Here is an 18579-nt window from a genome sequence, read left to right as displayed (position 1 = left end):
TTAACCTCCGAAATTTGCCTGAAAAAACTGAAAACCCAAAATTTATCGTGGAAAAACCATAATAAATTGGGGGGAAAAAAAAGATCAAAACTGAATAAATAGCCAAAAAAAAAAAAATATCATTTCACCGTTGAACATGATTCATTCTCACCAACATACACACATATCTTAATCTCAATCTTCACACCATACTCAACAGCGCAACTCACAAATCATCAACAAGAAAGTGGAAAAGTACGACTTTTCAAGACCCACCCAACACCCACACCAATACACACACCTCAATCACTTTTCATATTCCTAATTTAACATATCATAGACCTTAATCAATCATACATAATGCTACCTATTCTTGCAGAAGCCACCTTTATAACATGCATGTAAAATACCAAGAACTGGCACCCTCTAACATCCAGATACCTCAGCTTCTTGCAGCCATCAACGATTCCGAGCAGATCTTTATCAACCAGAGTTGAATTCGACACGTTTAGCATGCTCAAAAAAAGGGAATCCAACACTAAGTTCGCTCGAAAATGAGGGCTCTAAATCTCCATTCCTTCTAATCCCTCTGATTTTAGGACAGCATTTGCTCAGTTCTTGCAAGATGGTAGGCTCGAAATATGGCGAATCTGAGAAATCCACGAGCTCGAGATTGTTGCAGGTGTGGATGACTTCGAATATTGCTTCTTGAGATGCATTGTGGGATCCATGGAAGGAGAGGTGCTTCAAATTTGGGCAGCTGCAAGAAATGAAAAGAATGCAATGGTTAATAAATCTATTTTCCAACATAATCTATTTTCCAACATAATCTATTATGCAATGACATGCAAGGGCAGATGGCAAAGAGAAAAGACATTTGCTAGTTTGAGTCTTTGAGAAAAGAACTTTTTTTTTTTTTTTCATGGTGATGGCTATTTTGCCATTTTGGCCAATCAACCAAAATTAGTACTAGTAGATTTCTATTTCTAAAATTTTTTTATCGTACATTACACACTACTATCCACTAATATCTCTTATGCTATTGATTTCTACTGAAATTATTGATTTTTTACTCCATTAGAATTAGCTAGTTGACGTGGAATCCAATCTGACAGATCGAAATCTAATATTCGAAAAGAATCTTTAATAGTGTACAGAGCAGTGAGCTCAATATGATAGGACTTTCAATATCAGTTCAGCAATAGTAATTGTAAGTTCAAAGTTCAAACTCACTCTCAAATTCACAACAACAAATGCAACTCAAAAAAAAAGTTAGAAAACAAAGGCATCATTTAAATTCGGGTTAGTAAAGAAAATAACAAACTAAGCCGGGAGAAAAAAGGAATTAACTAAAATTAGTCGAAAAGGGGGAAATTACCATTGGGCGATGATGCGAAGAATGGCGTCATCATTGGGAGGGCCGGTGAGGAACGGGAAGAAATAGATAGAAGTGACGGCGGCGGCGGCAGCTCATCGGATCTGTTAGTATGCCTTGAATTTGTATAGGATTAGGTTTCCTAATAGGGATAGGATTATGTTTCCTAAACCCAGTCTGTCTAATGTGTGCCTATATATATGGGAGTAGAGCACATAATCTGTATCTGAAAACTGCAGTCATAATACAATTTGTTCTCCGTTTTTGCCCGTGGACGTAGCCAACACAACGTTGGTGAACCACGTAAATTCTGTGTCTATTTATGTTCTTTTGTTTCTCGATTCACAATTGCCCTATTTGTCATAACAAACTGGTATCTAGAGCCTTGGTTTTCGAACTAGGGTTTTGAATTCCGCTGCGAGGGTTTTGTCTGGTAAATCGAGATGTCTGCTCTGAACGTGAAGGTTGACAAATTCACCGGGAGAAATAGTTTTGGTTTATGGCAGATCAAGATGCGATCTCTGTTGAAGCGGCAGGGTTTGTGGGAGCCGCTAAAAACAAAGAAGGCTACAGAGGATGATAAGGAGTGGACAACCCTAGACGAAAAGGCCCACTCGACCATCATATTGAGCCTGTCTGACGATGTTATCATCGAAGTTGCGGATCAGGAGACGGCTGCTGCTCTTTGGGCGAAGTTGGAGAGTCTATACATGACGAAGTCTCTAACCAACAAGTTGCTCTTGAAGCAACGTTTGTTTCGGTTACGCATGCAGGAAGGTACGCCCCTTCGGGATCATCTGGAAAATTTGAATAAAATTTTGCTAGATTTGCGTAATGTTGAATTAAAGTAGAAGACGAGGATGCTGCTTTAATTTTGCTTGTGTCTCTGCCTGAATCTTACGAAAATTTTGTTGAGTCTTTTATGACTGGAAAGGAAACTCTTTCGTTGGAGGATGTTCGATCTGCTCTCCACATCAGAGAGGATCGTCAACAGGCAACGAGTTCAGCCACAGAAGATCTGCCATCGGGATTATCTGTTACGGGTAAAGGACAGAAGAAATTCGGACAGAAGAAACAGAACTCAAAAGGTTCAAAAGGTCCTAAAGGCCCTAAGCCAGATGGCATCTGCAGATATTGTAAAGAACCAGGGCATTGGAAGGTTGATTGTCCAAGGATAAAGAAGAAATTGGGCAAGAAGGAAGATGCTAACGGTTCTGCGACTGTGGCAGAAGCTGATGACACAAATTCGGAAGAAGAATTGGCCTTGGTTGCGGATGAACAGCCACACTGTAATGATGTGTGGATTTTGGATTCTGGAGCGTCATATCATCTCTGTCCTCACAGGGAGTATTTCAACACTTATGAGCAGATAGATGGAGGCAATGTTACCATGGCCAACAGTGCTGTCTGCAAGGTGGTTGGCATCGGCTCAATCAGGATTAGGACTCATGATGGGGTCTTCTGCACCTTGAACGATGTTAGACATGTTCCACAGATGACGAAGAATCTGATATCCCTGAGTACATTTGATAGTAAGGGGTTCAGTTTCAAAGGTGAAGGTGGAGTAATGCGTATTTTGAAAGGTTCGAAGGTGGTTCTGACAGCTTTGAAACGGGGTACCTTGTATGTTCTGAGAGGTTCCATCGTAGCAAATTCTGCTGATATTGCATCATCCGAGGTTGCAACCAAGGATATGACCAAGCTGTGGCATATGAGGCTCGGTCATATGGGAGAACGTGGCATGAGAATCATGTCGAATCGTGATTTTCTTTCGGGCCATAAGGTGCAGAAACTTGATTTCTGCGAACACTGTGTGTTGGGGAAGCTTCATCGCAGCAAGTTTCCAAAGAAGGGTGTTCGGGGACACTTGACTACATTCATATGGATTGTTGGGGTCCCTCACGTGTTGAGTCTATTGGAGGACGCAAGTATTTTGTGTCGATGATTGATGACTACTCGAGAATGACTTGGGTGTTTATGATGAAGCATAAAGGTGAGGCATTCTAGAAATTCAAAGAGTGGAAGACTCTAATTGAAAACCAGACTGGGAAGAAGATCAAGCGATTGAGAACAGATAACGGTCTGGAATTTTGTTCGTCTGAGTTCGATGAGTTTTGTAGGAGTGAAGGGATCGTTCGCCATCACACCGTTAGACATACACCAAAGCAGAATGGTGTGGCAGAACGCATGAATCAGACGTTGTTGGAGAGAGCAAGATGCATGCTCTTCCAAGCCGGTTTGACTAGGAAGTTTTGGGCAGAGGCAGTAAACACGGCTTGTTATCGGATCAACCGTGGACCTCACACTGGCATTGACTGCAAGACACCGTACGAGATATGGTCTGATTCACCTGCAGATTACTCTATGTTGAGAGTTTTTGGGAGTACTGTTTACTATCATGTGAGTGAAGGTAAATTGGAGCCAAGAGCTAAGAAGGGAGTATTTGTAGGTTATGGAGATGGAGTTAAGGGGTACAGAATTTGGTCATCTTCAGAGGGTAGAATTATTCTCAGTCGGAATGTGGTATTTGATGAAAATTCTATGCTTAACTCTACTGTGAAGTCTATTGCTACAGATGATTTGGATGGTGTTGATGAACAGGTGGAGCTGCAAGTCACTCATGATGTGAGTGAATCACAACTCCAAGGTGGAGAAGATCAACACACTACTGCTGAAGCTGCCGATACTTCTAGTTCGGATGTTAATCCACAAGCTCGTCAGAGAAGCATTGCTATTGACAGAGCTAGGAGGACAAATGTGAAGCCTCCGTTGAGGTATGGTTTTGAGGATATGATGGCATATGCATTGCAGGTTGCCAATGAGGTCGAAGATGAGCCTTCGGCAGATGAACCACCTACCTACAAGGAAGCTATTTCAGGCAGTGAGCGTGCCAAGTGGCTCGCTGCAATGCAAGAAGAGATAGAATCACTTTTGAAGAACCTGACTTGGGAATTGGTTCCACGGCCTAAGGGGAGAAAGATTGTTACTTGCAAATGGATTTTCAAGAAGAAGGAAGGAACTACACCAGATGAGGACATTAGATACAAGGCTCGTCTAGTTGCAAGAGGGTTCACGCAAAAGGAGGGGGTTGACTATAATGAGATATTCTCACCAGTGGTCAGACATACTTCCATCAGAGTGTTACTTGCGATAGTTGCACATTATGATTTGGAGCTTGAGCAACTAGATGTGAAGACGGCTTTCCTACACGGATTGCTTGAGGAGGATATCTACATGACTCAGCCAGAGGGATTTGTGGTTCCGGGCAAGGAGGATTATGGGTGCAAGTTGAAGAAGTCCTTGTATGGACTAAAGCAGTCTCCGAGGCAGTGGTACAAGAGGTTTGATAGTTACATGATCAAGCTGGGATTCAGCAGGATTCCGTATGATTGTTGTGTCTATCACAACAAAGCTGACGATGGTTCTATGGTCTATCTTGTTCTATATGTGGATGATATGCTCATAGCTGCGAAGTCAAAGTCTGAAGTACAGAAGTTGAAAGCTCAGCTTAGTGTTGAGTTTGATATGAAGGATTTGGGTGTTGCGAAGAAAATTCTGGGCATGGAGATTTCTAGAGATAGAGAAAAGAAAAAGCTTTCTCTGTCACAGAAGAGCTACATTGAGAAGATTTTGTCAAGATTTGGCATGTCTGCATCTAAGGCTATTGATACTCCAAGTGCCACAAACATTCATTTGTCATCTGATCTTGCACCGAAATCTGAAGTTGAGGAGGAGTACATGTCTCGAGTCCCGTACTCTAATGCAGTAGGGAGTTTGATGTATGCCATGGTCTGTACTAGGCCAGATATAGCGCATGCTGTCAGCGTTGTTAGCAGGTTCATGGGAAATCCTGGAAAGGAGCACTGGCAGGCTGTGAAGAGGATTTTTCGTTACTTGAGAGGTACGTCTGATGTTGGTCTCATTTATGAAGGTGATACTCACTGTTTAGTGACTGGTTATTCTGATTCTGACTACGCTGGAGATGTCGATAGTAGAAGATCTATGACCGGTTATGTTTTCACTCTTAGTGGTTCTGTTGTTAGTTGGAAAGCAACTTTGCAGGCTGCAGTTACTTTGTCTACTACTGAAGCAGAGTATATGGCATTGACAGAAGCTGCTAAAGAGGGAATATGGTTGCAAGGGCTAGTTGGTGATCTTGGTTTACATCAAGATCAAGCTGTTGTGTTCTGTGACAGTCAGAGCGCTATTTGTTTAGCCAAGGATCAAGTCCATCATGAAAGGACTAAGCATATTGATGTGAGGTATCATTTTCTAAGAGATGAGAAGAGAATTGAGGTGAAGAAAGTAGGTACTGCTGATAATCCTGCTGATATGTTCACCAAGTCGGTCCCGCAGAGCAAGTTCCAACATTGTTTGGACTTGCTTAATGTCATGAGCTGTTAGTTGCCCGTGGAGGGCAAATCTGAGGCAAGAATGGAGAAGTTTGTTCGTCTGGTGTTATGATGATGCGTCTGCAAGGGAGAATTCAAGTCAAGGTGGAGATTTGTTAGTATGCCTTGAATTTGTATAGGATTAGGTTTCCTAATAGGGATAGGATTATATTTCCTAAGTCCAGTCTGTCTAATGTGTGCCTATATATATGGGAGTAGAGCACATAATCTGTATCTGAAAACTGCAGTCATAATACAATTTGTTCTCCGTTTTTGCCCGTGGACGTAGCCAACACAACGTTGGTGAACCACGTAAATTCTGTGTCTATTTACGTTCTTTTGTTTCTCGATTCACAATTGCCCTATTTGTCATAACAGGATCAATGATTGGAAGCTGAAAACGCCGCGGCGGGGATCTGGGCCTCTCCTTCCATCAAAAGGGTCGACAAAAATTAGGGGATCGGGGCGGGAGTAGATGACGAAAGCGTGATCGGCGGTGTGGGCAATCATGGAAGCCCAGCAGGGGGGATGGCGGGACCATGATCTGCAGACGAAAGGAATGGAGCGGGATCGGTCTGTTGCGGAATATTTGGGCCAGAGCTAAGCCTGGTAAAGCCTCCCATTGCCTTTCCTCCTCCCCCATTTCACACTCTCTAAAACACAATTAGGTTGATTTGCTCTGCAAATTAATTCATTATTCCTAACTCTCAATTTTTTTTATATTTTTAGATTATGATTACAGATATAGATATTGGAATGTCTGCGGTTCAGTCAAATTAGCCTAATTTTTTTCACACTCACAATATGTGCAGCTAATCCTAAATTTCCATGGCGAGCTATGAGATATGCTGTTCTTCACTAACTTTTTAGGTTGGGATGTAATAGTTGGATTCAAACTAACTAGAGGGAGTTCATAATTTTCGACACGATACCAATATGAACACACATTAAATTAATAAATACTGATAAAGCTTTATTTGATTCATGTTCTTATTGCACTGACGCGTTAGAAATATGATGCTTTTTTAATTGTGTTCAGGTTGGATTGCATTCATGCAGTAGTACACATTAAAATGTACTTCCGTCGTCCCATCGAAGATAAACTCATTTTGTTCTTTGATTTGTTCCAACCAAGATGACTAGGTACTAAAAATGAAAACACTTTTATATCTACCTTATTCCTTTCTCATACTTTATTCTCTCAATTCACACAAAACAAAGTTGTATAAAATCTCATACCGCCCAAGGAAAGGGTAATCTTACTTGCGGATGGAGTAATATTTTTATTTTTTTCTCTATGTTCTTGTAAATCATGTTTAAATTATGTAAATCGGATTTAAAAAAACAAAACAGGTTTAATAACATAATATCAATTTTAATTCATGTAATAATATCATGTTCAGATTATTATTGTGTTATTATTATGTTGTGTCAACCATATTACTCCCTCCATCCCTCATAATTTGTACCATTTGACCCGGCACGAGTTTTAAGAAATATAATAGAAAGTGGGTTGAAAAAGTTAGTGATATGTGGGTCCTACTTTTTTATATTAGTTTTATAATAAAATGTGAGTGAGAATGAGTTAGTGGAAAATGGAGTCCACTACCAAAAATGATAAAAATGAAAAGTGACAAATTTTTAGGGACGGACGAAAAAGAAAATAGGTGATAAATTTTCAGGGACGGATGGAGTATATCATCATTTTGCTAACTGGTTCGTGTCGGTTACGAGTCATGTTTGGATTTGAAGGTAACAGATGAGGTTCGCATTCGGATTGATCCTTATTAAGTTGAGGCGTCAGCAGATTGACACGATAATGACCCAACCCCCATAATTGTCATCCATTAAATAACCCTTTTCATGTAAGGCTATTTTTCGTTTTGGTTTTGGTTCAATCAGATTGATCTTAGCTATACATATCAAACAAATTTACATTAATGGTCTTGGAATGTGCTAATCTTTTGCTCGAAGATAGTACATTTTCCGAGCTCAAATTATAAATTTGGGGCATCACGAAAAATTAACCAAACCTATAGATTTCCGTATTTTAGTCATATAGAATGAACAAAAAATATACAACTAACTTGATAATTCAAAAGGGTGAAACTTACTGCAACACTGAAAATGAAAACCAAAAGATGTTGAGATTCAGTAGCAATAATGCTAACAAGGTGCAACCACACCTTTTTATTCTTCATAATAATAACATTGCCCTCAACTGGGACAGTCCTCAGCAACAACGGCAGTGTCGCTGCTGTCGGCCGAACCATCATCACTGTTGGTGTCAAACGTCAGAAGAAGCTGCAGCAGGTCACTTCGATCACTGGAAAGATTTCCATTGTTCTCGGAGCCTGTCCTCTGCCTCGGAAAAGAAATAAGCTGCAACATCAGATCCTCTGGAGAAACCATACGGTGCATCCAACCCCCCGATTTGGGTGTCGTCTGGAAATACAAAGTGCAAAAACATCATAAGGCATGAACAGAGGACCACCAAGACCACCAGCAACAGAAAACATGGCACCTACTTATTTAGACTCATTTTGCATTGTCAAAACCATGTCATAATCAAATCCTAAGACTCTATCACCAACCAAAATCGCTACAATTATAATCATCAGAAGCAGCAATGTAGTCGTCATTATAACCTTCGGATCCCGTCTCAGGACCAAATTCACAGTCCTGATATAAGTCTCTATCGACAACAAAACCAGTACTATCACCTCCCTCATTATTATCTTCCTCCTCCACATGCTCATTCAAAATTTCATTCCCACCACGGTCATAGTTCTCAGTTATATGTTCACCATTGTCGCCATGGCCATCACCACCACCACCACCACCACCATCATCATCGTTGTCGTTGTCATTGTCATCCTTACCTTCATCATCATCATTGCTGTCACCATCGCCATCATCATCACTGTCACCTTCTTCGCCATCACCTTCATCATCAGGAACAAATTCGCAGTCTTCATATAAGTCTCTATCAATAACAAAATCAGTACTATCACCTCTTTCATTTTCATCTTCCTCTTTCAACCTCTCATTCAAAACCTCATTCCCACCATGGCCGTAGTTCTCAGTGGTTTGGCCCTCGTTGTCACAATGGCCATCATCATCGTCATCATCATCACTGTCATCCTTACCTTCGCCATCATCATCACTGCCATCACTGTCACTGTCACTGTCACTATCATCATCATCTTCTTCATCTTCATTGTCGTCATCATCTTCTTCATAGGTATCATCGTCAATGTCCGAATAGATGAAGTCGTCGTCATCATCATCATAGAAATCACCAAAGGAAAAGAAACCAAATCTTTGAGGTATCAAATTCAGGACCCTATCCTATTATGTAATGTGGAAACATCAGAACTTTCTCCAAATTAGCAGAATATCTCGAGACAGATTCAATCAAAAACATCACTTGGAAAAAACGCAGACAAAGAAGTTCGCCAAATTGCGCAAAGAAAGGGGGAAGAGTTTGCTAAAAGAAAATCGCTAATCTTGGTAGGCCCAAAGATACGCGTCAATTGTGAACTGAGATCTTGTAATGATATTCCTTTGATCTTCGTCTATAACAAAATTGTAGAGTTAATTCAAGTTTTAGGATAGCTTCTTGTACAGGCAATTCCAATTTAACAGGACATAAGTCAACCATAAAGGAAACTATACTAAGACTTATGATTTTAGTAAAACTTGCTTAACAATTTGACTGATACAGATTTGACAGACTATATTAACTTTCAGAAATGCAAATTTTAATTTACAAGGAAACCAAGTGGCTGCGAAGGGCCAAGATGTGTAAGCTATGCCAATAAAAGTCCTTCACATAAGATCAGAAAAATAAATTGAGTAGACTTTCATGTTACTGCAGTAACCATGCAATATAATTTTTCCCTTAGCTATTGTACAGTCTCCAATGAGAGTTGTCTTATAACTGAAATGGAGGTTTCTCAAGCATACTGACATACAACATGCATAGTAGTAGTAGACTAGTAGTTAATACTATAAATGAGTTTATTCACTCACTCGACAAGATTCCATTACTTAACAGGCAATACGGATAAAGGCTAGCAGAAATATATAAACATACCTTCTGAATATTTGCAGGTAGAATGGCTTTATCAATGGCTTTTGGAACCCACATTTTTATATCATTCTCAATTCCACTACTGGCTAACACTGTAGCATGAGGATGAGTCTCAACACAATTTACTACGTCCTTGTCTGCTTCCATAACTCGGATAAGCTTCCCACCTTTTTTGTTCCAAATGAAAATTCGCCCACAATCTGATCCACTCACAACATACTCACATTTAGGGCCAAAAAAGTTCACTCCCTTCACGGTCTCGGAGTTCCTATGCCCTATATAGGATTGTGGAGCAGCTTTTATATTGTCCTCAGCATTTGAAAAGGATGACTCCCAAAGATTATCTGTGGTCAATCCACCAACATCACTGCTGTCGGACACTTGAGAAGAAATGGATGGATTAGACCCTAATCCAATATCCTTTGTAAACAGGTATATAAACTCATCATTGTAGGACACAAGAAGCTCGCTCTGACTTGAATATGCCAACCCAGTTATTCCCACACTTTTATCATCAACTAAATGACTGGGGCAGAAGAAGTCAGCAGGCTGACCGAATTCTGATGATCCATTCCATTTATATTTACGAATGTCATAAACTCGAGCAAATGTATCAGATCCTCCAACAGCAAACAAATTTGGATTTCGTGGATCAATGGTAATTGCATTCAGATGCAAATTGCGAAAAAAACTATGGCGGAGAAGAGGCTGACAAGTTAAAAGCCTAGTAGCTCTTTCAGTTCTCAGGTCAATCTGCACAATACATATTGATTGGGCTTATTAAAAAAACACAAATAAGAATAGACCGACATACAATGATAGACAAATAACTGTCTGCAATAGTCATGCCACATAGTATAGTAGAATTCATTCCTAATTTTCTCTTATGATACCAGGAAAGAGATAAAAGAAACAAGGGACATGTGAGGTGTACTTTTGATAATTAACAATGTTGTTTACTAGGTTAATGCTAGAGTAGGATGTACTAAATAGTTATAAGGTGCTAGCCAATATGTTTTCACAATTCCATGATATGCATTTTACCAAGTTATATTCACAATGTTGCTACAAGAACAAAAAAAAAAAAAAAAAAAACAACAACAACAACAACAATGTGATCCATATTCAGAAACAACAATGCACATAAATTTGACAGTTGCACAGATAATTGTTCTCACAAGAGACCACAAAACTTTTACTCATTATGAAATAACATAATAACAATCAATACAAATCATCCAAGACCTATAAATCTAAAGAATCAAAACTAAATATGCATAAGTGAAATCCTAGAAACATCCACTCACATGTTGAACCAATCCATCCTCACCACAAGTATAAAAAATGTGAGGGCTTCCAGGCTCAATGGCTAATTTGTGCACTCGCCCCTCATGTTCTGCGAGCAGTTTAGTTTCCACTCCACTCTCACGAATCTGAGCGTGTCTCACCTGAATGTAAAAACTCACTTTTCTGAGAACGCATAATCAAAAAGTAAATGCAGTACGTTGTGGTTGTTCAGGTGGGTGTGGAATGATAGAAAAATAAACCACCTGTCCATCAGCAGCACATGTAACAATGCTCTGATCCTCTGAGTAAGGCATCATCTTCGCTTGGAAAACATTGTTAGCATGACCTGAATGGAAAGAAAGTTTGACTCGACCAGACTCCCAGTCCCAGAGTATGATCCTCCTATCATCAGAACCTGATACAAGAACATCACCGGATGCATTGAAACAAACAGTGTTCACGCAACCACGATGCCTATCTAGTTTTCGCAGGATATCAAGACGAAGCACTAGATCCTGAAAACAAAGAACCAAGGTCAATGAAACAACTTTCCAAACACAGAGGCTAAACTACCTCTTCAATTTCACAATGCAAAGACTCAACCCATGCATCAAAACACATAACAGAACAAAGAATATTCATTTAAATGTTTGTGAAAAGTTCAATTCCATAAGCATCCGAGTACATAAGTAATAAGGCAAAAATGTAGCCTTTCATTCCAAAGAACATATGTAACAGACACTGGAATAAATTCTCTATACACGATTCACATTCTCATAGCAACAGCTAATCATCTCATCTAATTTATGTTGGCCACTGAACCACTTTTGGGGATTACCACTTAATTTATTCAGCTACTGTCTAGCTAACCATTGATGGCATTCAAAAGTAAAACCGCAATAGAATATTAATAGGATTACCAAAACAATAGATTCAGATAGAAAAGTAAAACATATGTGTGTTATAGCTAGCACGGAAGAACTGAATTCACCCCATAAATAATCACACATTGTCTAAAAATAGGGGATTAATAGATTTCCACTGATCAAACATATTATCTCAGCTTACGAGCAACCATTTCACAAAAACATATCTGAAACTAATAGAAAATCAAAGTAGAGGAGTAAGGAATTGACCTCAGAGGCGGCAAGGCGGTTAGCGAAGTTCCTAGAGGAAAGCTGGCCGAGCTCTCGTCTCCATACATCCACAATCGCGGAGTCGAAACTCATTCTAGGTCGCTTCTTCGTCGTCATCGACCTCTAACCCTAGCGAATTTTTCTATCCCCGATAATTCAGAAAATTGGAGCCCAGGCACAATCAAATAATCAAAACCAAAATCCAATCATGGATTGAGTAATTGTTTTTTTAACGCTTAAACGCTCCAGAGATTACATTAGTGGGAGATAAGATATCAACGTACACCATTAGAGAGGGAGAGCGCACATGGGAGAGGAACACCAGAATAGATTAGATGTAATCGTGTTTGCACTTACGATTCGGAGTTAACCCACTGTTGGCTTACGGTGAAGATATCTCGTCAATAATCAATATAACTCTTCCGTCCAATTGAATTGAGCCCATATGAATTACTACTATTTTTTTATTCATAGTATAAATATAGGATGCTTTGAAATGACAAAAGCTCTTAAAGTGATACTGTTCTATTGGGTCTCGGTGGCGCACACTCGAACTCTACATTAGTATGATATTGTCCGCTTTGGGCAAAGCCTTCACGGTTTTGCTCTTGGGGTACTCCCCAAAAGGCCTCATACTAATGGAGTAGGGGTAGCCCATTTATACACTTGCAAGTCTTGTTCATTCTCCGATGTGAGAATTGTTTTGCCCTCACAATCCTCCCCTCAAACCAAGACCACCAGACCAAGACCACATGTGTGCCTCATGTTACAGGTCCACCGGTCACCACAGGTCTTGGTCGAGACCGTCACATCGGAGAACTTGCAAGCGCAACCACCGAACCCCGAGACACCATGCTAGACTGCAATATTATAGACGCTAGATTGCAATAGTATAAACGCGTATTGGGTATTGCAGACGGCAAAAATTGCAGTCTAGCGTATTGGATATTGCAGTCCTTGAAAATTTACCCTTAAGCATTTTTTATGATTGGCATATGGCAGTTTATTATTCGTCCAAATGTACAAATGATTGATCAGGAATGATGGTATAAAATACATAAACATATAAACAAATTCTATTTTATCGATTATAGTACTAATATTTTATGGCAAAAAAACTTAGAGTGGAAAATTGGCACAATTAATCAAAATTTGTGATTTAGTTTGTGTACGTCTTATTTATCTAAACTATTTATAATTTCCAATTTGAGTTTATTTTTATAGTCTTAGTCTTCTAAATAGGATGTACTAATAAATTAAAATTTTAACCCTAACAATTTGATAAAAAAAGATTTTAACGTTTATCCAATTATAGAATTTGGTAGGCACCACCCACCCCAGCCAGTTTGCTGCGTGCTGATGAAAGTTGAGTTTCTCTCCACCCTCACAGCATAAGAGTTTTCCCACTTATTTACACTCATTTAAAATTAACCATAGTTTCTATCACCAATCGAAATCACCACGATCACTCAAGTCTCACTTGCGCAGCTGTAGAAATTACCCTCGCCTTGAGATTTTTCTCGCAATAACTTCAAGTTCTTTAGCTTCTGCGCTCGGAAATGTCGTCCTCATCTTCGTCCTCTTCATCTTCGTCGTCCTCATCTTCGTCTTCATCATCTATATCCTCCTCATCTTCGTCTTCATCATCTATATCCTCCTCATCTTCATCGCCGTCGTCTTCTCCATCACCACCATCTTCTTCGCCGCTATCATCAGTGTCCGAACAGACAAACTCATCATCGCCATCGCTGTTGTCATCGAAACCGTACAAGTGACCTAATATATGAGGTGTCAAATTCAAGACCCTTTCCTGTAATTAAGTAATGTGGAAACGTTAGAACATCTTCCAAATCCATAGAATATCTCAAGAGGGATGCATTCTAGGAGCATCCAGTGGCGGATCTAAAATTTTAGGTTCGGGGGTGCGCTAATAATTAGGGTTTAGAAGAAATAATTAGAGTGCGATGATGATGAGGATGATGATGATGATGATGATGATGCGACGACGACGACGACAGAAAGGAGAACAAAGTGAAGAAAGGAGAACAAAGTGAAGAAATGAATGACAAGATTTAAGACAATAAATTTGATAGTAGAATTAGAAGAAAATATTTTTGAACGAGGGTGACAATTTCGTTCCAAAAAGTTGTAGGAACTGGTTGTTAAATAGTAGAGGGGGTTCAAAAGAAGAATTTTGTTTACTAATTCTAAACATAAACTCTACTACAAACAAATCAAAGATTAAATAAAAAAAATGACAAATTTAAAGGGGTGGTGGAATTAGATGAACAATTTCTTGTACGAAAATGACAATTTTGGAATTTTATATATAATTTTGAACATAAACTTTTTATTATGAGAGGTAAAGAAAAGATTAGGATAATTGTAATCATTTGAACATAATTAAATTTTATACTATGAAAGGTAATGAAAAGATTAGAAAAAAGAAGATAGAAATAATACTCCATAAACATCATTGTGCACGTAATATATTGAAAAAGTTAACATTTCATTCTGCACACAAGTCACCAAAACCGCACTCTATCACTAGACCACAGAAAATTCTTTGTATGAAAATTATCTCAGTATGGCATAAATGTTTTGATTTTGGGTACAGTTGTACCCATTTTTCTATTCTGCCTCCGCCACTGGGAGCATCACTTTAAAATGCAAACACGTAATTTCGCCAAATTTAGCAAATAAGGGGAAAAAAAAACTAAAAAGCATTCACAACATTTAAAACTATAAAAACCATGTAAAAATATAAACATACCTTCTGAATATTTGTGGGTAGAATGGATTTATCAATGGATTTTGGAATCCACATTTTTATATCATCCTCAAATCCAGTACTGGCTAACGCGGTAGCATGAGGATGAGTCTCAACACAATTCACGTCCGATCTGTGTGCCTCTATAACTCGGACAACCTTCCCACCTTTTTTATTCCAAATGAAAATCCTACCACAATCTGATCCAGTCACAACATACTCACATTTAGGGCCCAAAAAGTTCACTCCCTTCACTGTGCCAGAGTTTCTGTGCCCTTTATATGACTGTGGAGCAGCTTCTATATCGCCCTCAACACTAGAAAAATGTGAATCTCGAAGATTAGGTCCAAATCCAAGATCCTTCGCAAACAGGTATATGAGCTCATCATTGTAAGACACAAGAAGCTCGCTTTGACTAGAATATGCCAACCCTGTTATTCCCACACTATCATCATTGACTAAATGACTGGGGCAGAATATGTCAACAGGCTGCCCAAATTCAGATGATCCGTCCCATTTACATTTACGAATGTCATAAACTCGAGCAAATGTGTCTGATCCACCAACAGCAAATAAATTTGGATTTCTTGGATCAATGGTAATTGCACTTAGATATAAAGAACGATGATAACTATGACTGATAAGAGGCTGACAAGTAAAGAGCCTAGTAGCTCTTTCGGTTCTCAAGTCAATCTGCAAGATACTTAATGTTTAGGCAATAGAATATAAATAATCATAGAACAGCATATAATGATATACCACTAACTGTTGCAATAGTAGGATTTATTCCTAATTTTCTACTATAAGAACAAGAAAGGAGAGAGAATATAAACCAGGGATAGGTCTATAGTCAAAACTAAAAATACACAAGTGCTATTTTAGAAGTGTGCACTCACATGCTGAACCAATCCATCTTCACCACAGGTGTAAAAAACGTGAGGGCTTCCTGGTTCAATGGCTAAATTGGGCACTCCCCCATCATGTTCTGCAAGCAGTTTAGTCTCCACTTTGCTCTCACGAATCTGAGCGTGTCTCAACTGAACGTAAAAACTTACTTGTTTGAGAATGATCATATGAAAAGTTTAGGGTGTGGGTGTGGGAGAGGATGAGACAGAGAAAAAAAGAAATTACCTGCCCATCAGCATCGCTTGTAACAATGCTCCGATCCTCTGTGTAAGGCATCATCTTTGCTTGTAAAACATTGTTACGATGACCAGAAAGGAAAGAAAGTTTGACTCGACCGGATTCCCAGTCCCAGAGTATGATCTTCATATCGTCAGAACCTGATACAAGGACATCACCGGACGCATTGAAACAAAGTGCGTTCACTCTACCAGAGTGGTTATCTAGTTTTCGCAGGACATCAAGTCGAACCACCAGATCCTGAAAACAAAGAACCAATGAATTGAAACAACTTTCCTAACGAAGAGGCCGCCAAACTATCCATTCAGAATCTCAATTATCGCATAAAAACAACCAACAAAATAGAGAATATCCTTTTAAATGCTTCTAAAAGGAGAATGTGGATATGCAATTGCACAAACATGAAGCATCCAAGTAGTAATCCAAAAATGTGGCATTTCATTCAAATTATCATATGTAACGGAGACTAGAATAGAATTTTCCAAATGTGATCCACACTCTCATATATAAGAATTTATACTTAACTATTGAGCTATTATAAGTTTCCATCTAAAGCAACCATTGATGACATTTACAGATATATACAGCTGCAAAGATCGATTGAGTGAAAAAAATACTGAAACTGATAACAAAAAGAGAAGCTAAATTATCAAGGTAGAGGAGTCAAATGAAGACCTGAGAAGCGGCAAGGCGGTTAGCGAAGTTTGTAGAGGAAAGTTGGCCGAGCTCTCGTCTCCATACATCCACAATCGGCGAGTCGAAACTCATTCTAGGTCGCTTCATCGACCTCCAACCCTAGCGAAAATTTATGTTTCCTGAGTAATTCACAAAATCGGAGCTCAGGCACAAATCGGAAACAAAAATTCAATCATCAATTTCTATTAACATGTAAAAGCTGGCCGCTAAGAAAGTTGGTGTAAAACCAGAGAGAGAGAGACTTTACTTGTTTGCGTGTTTAGAGTATCCGCAATGGTCGGCTAGCGACCGGCTAGCCGATTCGTCGCGCTAGCCGATCGGCTAGCCGAACCATTGCAATCGGCGAGGGTGATTTCGGCGAGCGGATCGGCGTGGGATGGCCGATCGCTCGTCGCTGGCCGAAGCGCTAGCTGATCGGCTAGCCGCCATTGTGGAGGCCCGATCGGCCAGCGATCGGCCAGCGCCGATTTTCAATTTTTTTTTTTTTTTAAAATCATATATAAACGCGATTTTCGTTTCATTTTCATTTGCACCACTTGTTTTAACGAGTTTTCTCTCTCTCTAACTTTCTGTACAAGAGCATCATCGAGCGATGGATCACAACAACGAGTCCAGTCCGGCGACGAGCGGATCTCAGACTCCCACAGTACCCGTGGGATCTGGATGGGGGCAGATGGGCCCGGGGTTTAACATCCCTTGGAATCAGATGATGGGGATGATGGCGGGGGCGATGGGGTGAACCAGGGGGGTATGCTGTGGGGGATGCCGGGCGGCGGGCAGGGGAGCGGCGGGCAGTCAGCGCCCGGGTGGGGGGGTATGCCCCAGATGCAGCAGCAGATGATGCTGCAGCAGATGATGGGGATGATGTGGCAGGGGGGGATGCCGCACGGTATGCATCCCGGGATGCCGGGAGGGGACGCGGTATATCGGTCCTCGCTTGATTTTTTGACGGCTTCGTCTCACACGTCGACCCCGGTGGAGACGCAGTTCTCTGGCGATGACCTTCTGTCATTGCATGATATGGGGATCGATCTCGGGGACGATAATACTCCCGTTCCAGCGACGCCGGCCGTGCCGAAGAAGAAGACGAGGGGGAAGGGGAAGGGCAAGGCGGTCGGCGAGTCATCGCAGCCCGCTGCCACTGGCCGGAGGAAGTGGACGGAGGATGAGTACGCCGCGGTGGCCAAGGGGTGGTTGGAGGTGTGCGACGATCCACTGGTTGCGAACAACCAGCGGGTCGTCAACATGTGGGCGAAGATCAGAGCTGCCTATAAGAGCCACTGCCCGCACGGGAAGGACTTCAGCAACGAGGAGGTCCGGAAGGGGTGGGAGCGCACCAGGGCCGCGGTGGGCCGTTTTGCGAATTTGTACGCCAACGCCCTCCGTCAGCTCAGAAGTGGGCAGACTGAGGACGACGCCCGGAGGATAGCCGCGAGTCAGTTCCCCTTGGAGAGGAAGTATAAGGAGTTCACCTTCTGGGAGTGCTTCTTGTTGTTGAAGGACTCCGAGAAGTTCCGGGCGGGGTTCGACGCTGGGTGGCCGAAGAAGCAGCGACTGAACTATAGCGGCGATTACAGCGGCAGCAGCGGCGGATCCCACGACCTCCCCCCGGATGCTGAGGAGTTTCCATCCCCTCCTTCTTTTACTGGTCGCCCCAGCCCGGTTGGACACAAGCGGGCGCAGCGGGCTGCGAGGGGCGGATCCCC

The 18579-nt window shown here is 40.8% G+C and overlaps 2 protein-coding genes and 1 pseudogene across 2 annotated transcripts; all 3 read right to left on the bottom strand.

Annotated features, from left to right (window-relative positions):
• Nucleotides 1–326: 326 nt before the first annotated feature.
• On the bottom strand, nt 327–6388 carry LOC148926787 (uncharacterized; annotated as a pseudogene).
• Nucleotides 6389–7768: 1380 nt separating this feature from the next.
• Nucleotides 7769–12688, bottom strand: LOC125188676 (uncharacterized). The gene is made up of 6 exons (XM_048085672.2): nt 12265–12688; nt 11392–11643; nt 11149–11289; nt 9845–10594; nt 8394–9096; nt 7769–8190 (listed from the first exon to the last, which is right to left on the bottom strand). Exons 1-6 carry the CDS (start codon nt 12379–12381, stop codon nt 8069–8071), a joined length of 2085 nt encoding a protein of 694 aa, XP_047941629.1. The 5' UTR covers nt 12382–12688; the 3' UTR covers nt 7769–8068.
• Nucleotides 12689–13541: 853 nt separating this feature from the next.
• On the bottom strand, nt 13542–17066 carry LOC125190926 (uncharacterized). The gene is made up of 5 exons (XM_048088348.2): nt 16853–17066; nt 16166–16417; nt 15931–16071; nt 15038–15727; nt 13542–14074 (listed from the first exon to the last, which is right to left on the bottom strand). The coding sequence occupies exons 1-5, from the start codon at nt 16958–16960 to the stop codon at nt 13805–13807; spliced, it is 1461 nt and encodes a 486-aa protein (XP_047944305.1). The 5' UTR covers nt 16961–17066; the 3' UTR covers nt 13542–13804.
• Between the last annotated feature and the right edge of the window lie 1513 nt (nt 17067–18579).

Source organism: Salvia hispanica, chromosome 5, assembly GCF_029641045.1.
Source record: "Salvia hispanica isolate PSC_SH4W2 chromosome 5, Shi_PSC_v1, whole genome shotgun sequence".
Lineage (NCBI taxonomy): Eukaryota > Viridiplantae > Streptophyta > Magnoliopsida > Lamiales > Lamiaceae > Salvia > Salvia hispanica.
This window is presented reverse-complemented; position numbering and strand designations above follow the sequence as displayed.